The sequence below is a fragment of the Dermacentor andersoni genome, chromosome 6 (assembly GCF_023375885.2).
Source record: "Dermacentor andersoni chromosome 6, qqDerAnde1_hic_scaffold, whole genome shotgun sequence".
NCBI lineage: Eukaryota > Metazoa > Arthropoda > Arachnida > Ixodida > Ixodidae > Dermacentor > Dermacentor andersoni.
The window spans coordinates 123,347,696-123,359,949 of record NC_092819.1 but is presented as its reverse complement, the minus strand read 5'-3'; the positions used below and the strand labels follow the sequence as shown (position 1 = coordinate 123,359,949).

Sequence of the window (12,254 nt, the reverse complement as noted above, 5' to 3'; positions counted from 1 at the left end):
CTTCTATTATGTGTTTCAATAGAAAATTTTTGTCATCTCTAGGAAGAAGTCCTGCTGACCCCAAGCTTGGCATAAAGTGAAGAAATGGCGCTTGCTGGCGTATCCAACCTGTATCCAATTTTTGGTTATTCCCTATTGAATGTCCACGAAGGCCACCAAAACTGTCATTCATTGAAAACGAATTTTTGTACTTGCAGACGGAGCCATGCACAAAGCCCTTGAGCTCAATAATATTTTTGTAAAGAAAATGCAGCTTCTCTTTGCAGCGATAGGTTGAATAACACGGGGAGTAAACAGAAAAATGAGAGATATGGGTGATCAAGAGTTGTCAAAGAAAGGATGCCTCGAGCAGGAGCCTACAGCTTTACAAGGGAAGCAACAGGTCCAGCCGGAGACATCACCCGTTCGACTGCTCTTGATCATCAATGCGCCAATACAATTGGCACACATGGCAAGGTCACCAATTTACGTTCAAAGGACGGGAACATGGTGTGCACCCCCCGCCCCCAAGGTGGCGTTGGAAGTATCCACTTGAATTCAAAGAATATTTGTTTTCAAGATACATTCTTTTGATCACCATGTTGTTATTGCAAAATATGGTTCCTCAGAGAGAATATTAATTTGACGCTCACACAGTCTTGCTTCGTTATGTCGGTTCAAACTGTCCCCCCAGCTTCTTTACCAGTGCTGTCTGCAATTTCATAATAGTATGTTTAGTACGCAGCCTAATTCAAAAGAATAGCTAAGCTTTTTCATCAGAAAGTGTGCTGCTGCTTCACAGCAGGGCACAAAGAAGTACTTATATCTGTATGGTGACTGCAATGAGATGTGCTCATTTAAATAAGAACAATATGCTTTATTAGAAGGCACTTCAGCATGAGAAATCATGATTTATTTTGTCTAAAGTTACTGCTATTGCATACTAACAGGAAAGGTAATAATTCGTGGCTCCATTGACCACGCGTTACATTGCGGGCTTAATGTTTTGCACTGGGTACACTGTAAACACAAATGAGCCCATATGGGCGTTTTAACAGTTGATATGCCATTTTTCCCCCTAGCTTAAAATGAGTACTCCCACGAGAAGAAGTAAAATAAGCTAGAACCATTATTATACCCCCGACCCCATTTGAAGGGGCATTGCGGTTGTAAAATGGGGGTTTTCAAGGAATAACGGTAGCGTACGGGAAATTGGGAGTGTTTAAATACACCCATATCTGAAATGAGCCAAATAGAGAAAAGAATAATTCAGCCGTGATCATCAAGGCAGTGGGCCGTAGCGACAATTTCAGTAGGATTATTTCTGCAGTCAGATTCGAAATATCCCGCGCAATGTGTGTCGGCGCTGTTTTTCTGTTCGGAGTAGCCGCGCCTTGGCGCTGCTAGTGCTGCAGGTTTCAGAGTGAAAAATAATGCGCCGACTTCGTGAGAGTCATCGAGTGTGTTCCGGATCCAGTCCAAGCCTTGTTGACAGCCTTGTTGACAGGTGCACATGCGGTGGCAAAGTTTTTGTGGAATCTGGGCTGCCTCGTTAAGTGGTTCGCGTTCGCACGACAAGCAATGTCACTGAAGAGTGTATTATAGGACCCTTTCCTCATGTCCACGTTGAAGTGGTCTGAAATAGAAGATTTGCTGTGCCTCGAAGTGCTTCAATACACGCGGCGAGAACCACTGTCAGCCCACGGCTACCTGAACATTGACAGGATGGACAGCGGACAATTCCGGACATATTTTCGTTTCGAGCAAGATGATTTGCGAAGGCTGCAGAGTGCACTACGACTGCCAGAAGTTTTGTCTACACCGCAGTGCGTCAAAATTCCAGGAGACGAGAGTCATTGCTTAACTCTGCGGCGTCTGGCATATCCAAACAGGCAGCGCGAACTGGAGTCGCTCTTCGGACGACATTACTCTGTGATTTCGTCGGCGACAAATGCGGTGCTCGCCCACATTGCGAGCACCTTTGGGTGGGTACCTTCTTCAATATGCAAATAATCACTCCTGGTTGGATCTCGCCAAATTGGAAGACTTTTCTCAGGTACGCTCTCGGTACTGTATCAGTGTGCGGTCTACTCACCCAATGTTTATTTGCAGGCCATGTATTCCAAAGGGGCGCCGCTACAGAAGTGTTGGGGCTTCATCGATGGTACTGCACGGGCCATTTGCCGACCATCAAGGGTCCAAAAGCTCTTTTTCTCTGGGCACAAACGATTTCATGCTTTGAAATATGAGGCCATCATGTGCCCCAATGGTATCATCTGCCAGTTGAACGGCACATACGTGGGCAGTCGTCACGATGCAGGCAAGTTCACGGTGCTGATGATCGTCAGTATATACCGCTAATTGCTGCATAAGGTGACTCAGACTAACACGCATACAGTCACACGTATACCAGACAAGGTGCAAGCTTTCCATGTTGCTTGGAGGAAACAGCAAACGATCCGCTTGTGTGTAATGTCTAAGTGCAGACCTAACGCAAGTTTTTTTTAGATTCGGAGCAGGAAACAACAGTATAATAAATGTACTAAAACAGGTCTGAGAGCACAAGGCTGTCTGGGAACTGTTATCAAATTTTAGAGTAATTGTGAAATAGCTGTGAACTTGTATCACAGGGACAAAATAAGGAAAAATTGCAAAAACAACCGTATAATAAAGGAAATTTTAAACAATGTTTTCAAGTGTACTACCTTATGACCAGTGTTTATGGTGAGATGGTAGAGGATTCAAAATTTTCTGACAATGTAGCGAGAGTGATGTGAAGAACAATGAAAAATATGCATCGTGGTGTAAAGATGATTCAATGATATGAACAGCATAGTTCCAAGATTATATTTCAACAGGTGAGTAATTGATGGTACACTAATGCTGTGACACACTGAAGAGGCTCTGCTGCTGTTATAATATTATAATTGAATGCGAGTATTCTAATGGTTAGGTGTTGTATGTACAGGTGGTCAGTGAAATAAATAGGTATTGAACCACATGGCAATAAAACAATGTGGGTGCAAGAAAGTGGTTATATCAATCCTAGCAAGGTGAACATGTTAAAATAATGGCATGTCCCGATTAACACTTGTGCCATAGGCTGGTTTTCTTTGTAAGCACACATGTTTACAGAGAATCGCACATTTACATGAGGAATAATACCCATGAAAGAGCATTCATTCACTAAGGAACAGAGGAAATATCCAAGTCTGATTGTCAGATACTGTGGTAGAACCCTGTTAAATTATTTAGATGAAATATCTTAAACCTAGTCTTGTTGCATAAATAAATGTACATAAAAAAACTATGCAGAAAGCAGTTTCCTCAGCATGTGTGTGCACTTAATGGTAACCAAGCTACACACGCTCTTTGCAAGAATTTACTAAAAGCTATCAGATGTGATCCCAATTAGTAAAATGTTTCTGTGTGCTATCATTACAGGTATGCTTCGAAGCAGCAAGACGTACCAGAAACTTGAGCAGCTTGTGAAAGGACGAAGTTTTTGCCTCTACGGTGATCCGGCCTACCCCTTACGACCTTTGCTACTAAAGCCTTATGGCGGGTCTAGCCTTACCGTGCAGCAGCTTGCCTTTAACAAAAGGATGAGCACTGTGAGGCAGGCAGTTGAGTGGGGCTTCAGAAAAATAGCAGGGTTGTTTGCTTTTCTAGATTTTAGAAAAAATCAGAAGTTGCGCCAGCAAGATGTCTCGTTTATGTATAAAGTTGGTGCTATTCTTGCGAACTGTCACACCTGCATGTACGGTTCGCAGGTCTCGGAATATGTTGGAGTGGAACCCCCGCAGCTGGAGGAATATTTGAGGCCACAACACTGACTAGGGTTTCTTCAACACAGCAGAAGCACTTTATTTCATGCATTTTTCAAAACAGTGCCATAGAAAGACAGGCATGGAATGACAAAGACACTCGTGCGTGTCTCTCTGCAGAGCCTCATTGAAAGATGAATGCACACCTACTAGCTGAACTTATGAGCTGTGCTGTTGGAGGAGGCTCAGCATTTTGTTTTCATGCTGCTCGAGCATATTTTTTATGTTTTCAAGCATACATTCATTATTGTTCTTACACTGGGTTTCCAGTCTTTCAAGTCTCTCCTCAAACAGAGCGACCTTTTTTTCTTCCAACGCCAGACGCCTCTCATCATACTCCAGCCTCCGGTGCTGGAGTTCAATTTCCTTTTGACGAAGGATGCAATCATTCTCCTCTTTCCTTGTCCAGAGCTCTAGCCCCATAGCGTGTCAGGCTGGAGGCGTCATCAAGGAGGTGTCCCGACATTGTTGGGCTCCAATGCCGCGAAAAGCAGCCAGAAAGAGAATGGTGACAGGTATGCCGGCCGCAGAAACGTCAGGAGGGTCGACAGGATGGCACGACAAGCAGTCCGCATCTTGATGTAACCGGCCGGTCTTGTATACATCTGAATAGTTGTATTCTTGGAGGCGCAGAGCACAGCGGGCAAGGCGCCCTGAAGGATCTTTGAGGGACGAAAGCGAACACAGAGCGCGGTGATCAGTGATCACTGTGAATTGGCGGCCGTACACATAAGGGTGGAATTTACCCACTGCCCAAACGAGAGCCAGACACCCGCGTTCGGTGATAGAATAATTGCTCTCCACAGAGGAAAGAAGGCGGCTGGCGTAGGCAATACCACGTTCTCGCCATTGTTGTTTCTGTGCCAAGATAGCTCCAATACCATGGCCACTGGCATTGGTACGGACTTCTGTTGGAGCTGACGCATCAAAGTGAGGGAAAATGGGCGGCGACGTAGGCAGCCCAATCAGCTCGGTGAAAGCACGAGCTTGCTCAGGGCCCCAAATGAATGCAGCGTCTTTCTTGAGGAGCTCATTGAGAGGGCGGGCAGCGTTCGCAAAATTTCGGACAAACCGACGGAAGTAGGTGCAAAAGCCCAAGAAGCTGCGAACATCCTTGGCACATGTTGGCACGGGAAAGCCTTTGACGGCCCGTATTTTATCGTGATCAGGGCATACACCAAAAGAATCGACGAGATGCCCGAGCACAGAAATTTCACGACGACCAAAGTGGCAATTGGACGAATTTAGTTGTAGCCCCGCCTGACTGAAAACAGACAGGATCGCCTGCAGGCGTTCGAGGTGTGTCGCAAAAGTCGTAGAAAAAACGATCACGTCGTCCAGTGAACAGAGGCACATGGACCACTTGAAACCATGTAGGAGGGCGTCTATCATTCGTTCAAATGTGGCCGGGGCATTACATAAGCCGAAAGGCATCATTTCGAACTGATACGGGCCATCGGGAGTAATAAAAGCTGTCTTCACGCGGTTCGTTTCATCGAAGGCAATTGGCCAGTAGCCGGAGCGAAGGTCGATGGGTGACAAATATTGTGCTCCATGCAGGCAATCCAGGGCATCGTCAATGCGTGGTTAGCGGATAGACGTCTTTCTTTGTTACCTTGTTGAGGTGTAAATATTTGACGCGAAATTGCCAACTCTTATCCTTCCTTTTAAATAGTACAACAGGGGATGCCCATGGGCTGCAAGAAGGTTCGATGATGTATCGAGAAAGCATCTTGTTAACTTCGTGTTGAATGATATGTCGCTATGTAGGCGAGACGCGGTAGGGTCGCCGATGGATCGGGCTCGCATCACCGGTGTTTATTCGATGTTTTACGACAGATGTTTGTCCTTGAGGGCGTTCTCCAAGGTCGAATATGTCCCAGTATTCGGCAAGGAGGCAACATAGTTCTTGAGCACGCTAGGGAGGAAGGAAGGTCGGTGGTGGTGGTGGTGGTAATAAACTTTATTGAAAGGGGGAAGGGTAAAGAGGGACGTGGCTGAGGGTTAGGGCTCAAGTAAGGAAGGTCGGGAACAATAACTTTTGTTAGGTCATTCAAGATTGAAGGGACAGGGGGCGAAGCAAGAGTTGAACACGAGGAGTTGTCACAAGTTAAAGCCGAAATGTAGCAGTCTCTGGCAGGCGTTATTTGCGCCAGAGATATTCTGCGCAAGAGTACTTGTGTACAGAGTCCAAAGTTTAAAAGCGGAAGGCAGGACGTGTTGTCCGAAATGTTAACGACGGTGCGAGGAAAAGCGACGTTATGCGAGAGCAGAACATCCGGATTAGGAGATACGCTGTAGTCACCGTCTGGTGGAGGTGGAACGCGGGAGGCACCTATGTACGTAAAGGCACGGTGAGGGAGACGACTATGCTCTGTCTAACATAGCCGTACCGGAGCACTATCGGTAGGGTTAATAGCAGCAGGTAGAGCGAGTTGCACAACACCAGCCGAACAGTCTGTCAAAGCGGAATGTGTAGACAGAAAGTCAAGACCCAGGGTGAGGTCGTGAGGGCAGTGCTCTAGTACATAAAATAAAACAGAAGTATGATGTCCGGCTACACTCACTTGAGCCGGACACATACCAATAACGGCTGGTGTACCACCGTCGGCGACTTGGACCACAGGGAAAGGGGCAGGAGTGAGGACTTTCTTGAGATATTTCTTGAGAAGCTGAGCGTTCATCATAGATACGTGCGCGCCAGTGTCAATCAGAGCAGTAACAGGTACACCATCCACGTTCACGTTAATGAGGTTCCGATGTGTGGGCAAGGTCAACAGAGGATTTTTGTGTCGAGTCGGTTTGGCAGCATTACCTCCAGGTGCTGCACCCGTTGGTTTTCCGGAATGGTGCGCTGGAAGGAGCTAGGGGACAGTGATCGGTGAGATGGCGGCGATAGGGAGAAGCGGTGACGTGGCGAAGGAGAGCGGCTAGAGCGGGTAGGAAGAGAAGTGTCGCCAGGATTTGCTGGCTGCGTTTGCGGGGCGAACCGAGGAGCACCATGAGGGCCGTGGTATGGGTAGTAGGACCAGGGGGTCGAATTCCGCGAAGACCAGCAGTGACGTGTAATATGGCCGATACGGCCACAAGTGAAGCATATAGGGCGGTCGTCTGTAATACGCCATTTGGCCGGGTTGCGATACCGCGTTGGGGCATTCAGGTTGCGGGTGCGTGTGACAGTGCTGGACGGAGTGTAGTCAGGCCGATTAGCTGTGCAGAGGTTGGTGAAGCCAGCGTTGGCCAATTCTTGGCGCACGACAGACTGTATCAATGAGACTGTCGCCTGGCCATTGTCAGGGCCATGGGTTTGGGTCGTGACAGGAGGTGCGGCTTCTATTTCACTTCGGATGACATGGAGGATGTCCTCAGAGCGATTGGGCGTGAGCGGACCGCGGAGGTCTTCGCAGGTGGACGTAGCAGCCGTGTTGGGAAGGCAGGGAAATGGCTGGGCAATGTGGCGACTCTTGGCTTCTTCAAACCGCCGGCATTCGGTAATGATTGCTTGCACGGTGGAAGAATTCTTGAAGAGAAGGAGATGGAAGGCATCATCTGCTATGCCCTTAATGACATGTGCAACCTTATCAGGTTCGGACATCTTCGGATCCACTTTGCGGCACAGAGCGAGCACGTCCTGGATGTACGTGAGATAGGATTCAGTGCACGTCTGGACACGTGAAGCGAGGTCTTCTTGGGCGGCGGGCTGACGTCCAACAGGCTTGCCAAAAAAATCTGAGTTTCTGTTTACAAATGTCCCAGCTGGTAAGTTTCTCCTCGTGGGTCTGAAACCAGACGCGTGCCATGCCCACGAGGTAAAATATCAAATTAGCGAGCGCGATGGTCTGGTCCCAGTGGTTGCTGGCGCTCACCCGCTCATATAGTTGAAGCCAGTCTTCAATATCAGTGTCGTCGGTGCTAGAATGACGGTGGGCGTGGCTGCCGACCGACCCGAAGCATCCTCACCTTGAGCTGTCATTGTAGATGCAGCCAAGGAGAGTCCGCTGCGTAAATCCTTCTTGATAATGATTCCGAAACCTCCACCAAAAATGTTACGGGTTAAAAACAGTCAGACGTGTAATTACAGAATACTTACAATAATTATAGCAGCTCACAAGATGGTAGACAGCGCGCGAAGACCAGAACATCGTCTTCTTTCGAAGATGATTAAAATATCTTTGTCGTCAGCGTGTCACACACTATGTATATATATATATATATATATATATATGGGTGTGTGTGTGTGTGTGTGTTTAACCGCAAATTATCCGTCGTGGTTGCTCATAGGCTATGATGTTGGGCTGCGCAGCTCGAGGCATGAGATCGCAGGATTCCATGCCGGCTACGGCCGCAGAATTTCGATGAGGGCGAAATGCGCAGATAGCTTTCTCCTTAGATTTGGGTCCACGTTATAGAACCCCAGGAGGTACAAATTTCTGCAGTGCCACACTACGGCGTGTCTCAATATCAGATGGTTGTTTTGTCACGTGAAGCCCCATAATTTAATTTATTAACGTAGTAGTAACGGTGAAGAAATCAGCAGCACTGTGAATAAGGAAACTAGCGTCTTATTGGGCGAACCTGTGCTATCAAAAAACGCTATTGTCGAAGAACAACGATAGCGGCGAACACAGAGGGCGATCGTCAAATTCTGTACTGCCGGTCAAGCGCGTCGGCTTTTACACATAATTCATTGAAGGTTCTAGAGTAATCGCTAGTGTCCGCGTGCCTTACAATTCATCTCGCGGATGCAATCAGATTGCACAAGGTTCAGTGAAAACAGACAACACAGACAACCACCGATAATATTCCAGTTGGTTTCAATAATGCAGGGGCGTCTTGTGCTGGGCAATAACTATAATTTTCGTGGGTGTAATGCTAACACTGACAGTAGGATAAATAAGTACACGTGTCGATATATATATATATACGTAAATATATATATATATATATATATATATATATATATATATATACATACATATCAGAAGAAGGACATGTTCAGAAAGGAAGAAAAATAAAAATAAACAAAAGGAAAAGGAGCGACGAAATCATAGATGCATTACATTGTGTGGTAAGCATTCTTGTGCTTATTCTAACGTTAGACACTTTTTTTTCCTTTGTCTTCACCTACTCCAGACTAGACAGTAGTAAATCTGTGAATAATGTAAAATTCACGAATTTCGTGGTCCTGGGTGGTGCGGTATTCAGCTTCAAGTCGTTTTACTGGGAGATTGTTAAGTGAGTAGTTTGGCGTGTAAACATGTTTAGAGAGTGATAGGTTTGTTTATGATTTGGCATACGATGTGTGAGTGTTAAACCGGGTCCTGAAACGCGTTTCACTCTGACCTATGCATTGCATGTGGCAAGTACCGCACTCAAGCAAGTACACTACGTTACACGAATCACAGTTGAAACTGCCGTTATTCGGAACGTGAATTGGCTGGTTGAGCTGGATGTAGTCAATGTAGGGGTTATACGAGGGCAGACTTTACAAAGTGGTTTAATGCAGTGGCTGCAATCGGCCGGGTTATAAGTGGCGATATTTAAGGACGCTAGTATATCACCTATGTTTTTCCAGCACTTATACACCACACCAAGTGGCTCAGGTAAACGGCATTTAACCTGTCCCGTTGGGTAAGGATGTTGTAGTGCTTACGGAAAATTCCCGAGACCTTTGAGTCAGACACGGAATGCGCGAGTATCAAATTATGCGACTGCGAGCCACTGCGCTCGTTACTGCCCTTTAGAAGGTCCTTCGAGCTGTGTCTTGCTGCTAGGCGTTTTGGATCATCGCTGACCTTTCCTCGATTTCACGGTTGAGAAGTTTCTGTCTGACGTTCTTGCAATAATAATTAATATCGTCTTCTTCGGAGCATATGTGTTTAAAGCGCTGTGCTTGACTATATGGAATCCCAGACTTGCAATGACGCACGTGGCTGCTTTCCACATGAAGAAATTAGTGATCATCACTTCTCTTTTTGTAGAGTTTTGTAATAAGGCGTGCGTCAGAAATATCAATAGTGACGTCAAGCAAGTCTCTAGATGAAGGTGGGAGTGAGATGAAGGTGAATTTGTTAGCTGGGTGTGCCGCGTTGAATGCCCCTATGAAGGTGGAGAGTTCTGGGGACCTATAACGTAAAATCTCCTAACGTCAAATTTACGCAACCACCTACGGAAGCACCCAGTGTTAGTCCACAGCGGTGCTTGATAATCGCAATGAAACGCTGTCCTTGTTGAAAGTGGGACACTTATTTTGCTTTCAAAGCGAATAACATCGTGTACATTGAGCAGTGTTTCTTATATAATTGGCAAATACGAGGCGAGAGTCATACTCAAGGGGAAAGGGTTTGGTGGGGCCGAGCCAGCACAGTGAAAGCAGACAACCGGATCAGAATAGTGGTACCGGCGTCTGCGATTGGTCCGTTTTCCCTTACTTAGCTTGCGATGACTTTTCAGTTTTGCTCGGCATTATAATGCGCCTGTAGCGCGTACACGTCACATTGAGGCGATGACTTTTAGCGGTTTTGTGACATAGCCTGAGAGACAGGCGAAGTGGGCGCATCCCGAAAAGGCTTCACCAACAGCAGAGGGCTAATGACAAAAAAGTCTTCAAATGGGAAATAATTATGTTTCTTTCCTTAGGTATATTCAATTATAATCAGCGTGCATATATCATACCAAATGGGACATTTTCGTCATTTTCGTGACGTTATGGGGCGGACAGGTGTCGTGGAAGTGGTCCAAAACTTTCTTGACAAATCGTGTAGCGCTGATTTTAGAATTGGAATAGAAAAGTTCGGAATAGTTTTACGTTATAGCACCACTCTTTCGTTATGTGTCCAAATATAAATATATCGGCGATCTAGAGTTTAAAGTAGCTTAATTTTACTCGTACACTCTTAAGAAATGCATCTTATAGCACTGTGATGAAGACGTTGGCATAGTTAGGCCCTACATTCGTTCCCACCGATGTTCCACTAATTTGTACATAATGAGAACTCTTAAACTTGGAGTTAAACTTCAGAACAAACTTCAGCGTAATCTCGAGCGTTGACCTGTCAGTCGGGCTATTACAATGATGGCTATTACACTGAAGACAGCCAGGATGCGATTCCTGTGGGGAATATTCGTGCGGATGGAAATGACATCGACCGCCAACAGAACTGAACCTACAGGAACGCTTAGGTCTACTATGTCGTGAACAAAAATGTGGCTCGAATACATTTTATTATAGTGTACACGTAACGACAGATGCTTTCTGTGAGTGTTCTTATGTCGGGAACAATAAGACGGCCTGGTTTACCTGGTATATGTATGTTGGGGAGTAGTAAAGGCGTCCGGCAATTGCAATAAGTGGGACGAAGGAGCGCGCGGTCTAATTGTTGAACTTCTCCTTCTTCACCAATACTTCTAGCGTGTCCTTTATGATGGCAATGAATTCGTTGGTTAGATAAGCGGCAACTTCTTTATAAAATGTTGCGGTCAGACAGTTGTCTTACGGCTTCTTTTATGTCCAGCAGAGGCGCCCGCGAAAGCAGGCGTTTGATGTGTTGCGACACCACGTACCCGAGCACATGAGGCTTGTATGCTCCCGCGTGTAACTGTGCGCGGCTTTTCCGGGTCTATGGAAAGGGGGATGCTGGGTGTTGATCGGATGCCGGGTATTCGGCCCTTAAAGGCCCTTCGGCGGAGGCAACACACCTCTTTGGCCTATACTTCACATACACGGCACCTCCGGCCTGGCCCAGCCGGGGGAAATTGGCAGTCCCCTTTTCTGTCGTCTTCTCAATCTCTCACTTCTCTCTTCTTTCTCTTTACTCTCCTGTCCCGTCCTCTCATCTCAGTTCTTCCTTTCTTTTCGGGTAGGGTTAACCTTGTGTGGCTAACTTCCCTCACTTACGGCACATGGGGCTATAGCCGCGATATACACCTTGCGATCGACGGTCTTTCTTGCAAGCTCCTGTACCGTCCCCAGTTGGGCTCCGCGGTAGGTGGCTGGTGCCGTCACCGAAAATAACATATTTTATGGATAGTTCTATTGCTTCAACCGGTCGCCCTCCTAATAAAATGGGGCGCACCGATGTCAATGCTCAATTCTCTGTGAAGAACAAAAGAAAATTTCCTAAATGTCTTGTGCTGCATATAGAGCACTCATAAATTACTGCAGAGCTGTCCCTCCTTTCAATGTTACAAGGACCCTAACCGATGCCATTCGACAACAATATAATATGAAGAAACTAGGAAATGGAGACCTCCTTTTGGAATTGTTTACCTACATCAGTACAAGAATATTCCAGGCGTAACAGCGTTTGGTGTCATTCCCATAGCTGTCATCCCTCGCCGATCACTGAATACCGTTTGCGCTGTCATTTCTGACGACGACCTAATGTTTGTGACCGAAGAATTCCTAAACGGACGAAAATAACAAAGTGTCGCAAATGTTTACAGAAT

General features: G+C 46.3%; 1 protein-coding gene across 1 annotated transcript; it reads left to right on the top strand.

Annotated features, from left to right (window-relative positions):
* The first annotated feature begins 310 nt into the window (after positions 1-310).
* LOC140219099 (uncharacterized) lies at positions 311-3,815 on the top strand. Its single transcript, XM_072288979.1, has 3 exons — positions 311-451; positions 2,092-2,299; positions 3,424-3,815. Exons 1-3 carry the CDS (start codon positions 311-313, stop codon positions 3,813-3,815), a joined length of 741 nt encoding a protein of 246 aa, XP_072145080.1.
* The last annotated feature ends 8,439 nt before the right edge of the window (positions 3,816-12,254 follow it).

Bases quoted from the DNA above. Each gene is read 5' to 3' on its own strand.
- LOC140219099 (XM_072288979.1), top strand. From the start codon at position 311: ATGGGTGATCAAGAGTTGTCAAAGAAAGGATGCCTCGAGCAGGAGCCT. The intron at 452-2,091 runs GCAAGGTCACCA...GTTTATTTGCAG, and splicing joins CAATACAATTGGCACACATG to GCCATGTATTCCAAAGGGGC. The intron at 2,300-3,423 runs GCAAGTTCACGG...CTATCATTACAG, and splicing joins GGGCAGTCGTCACGATGCAG to GTATGCTTCGAAGCAGCAAG.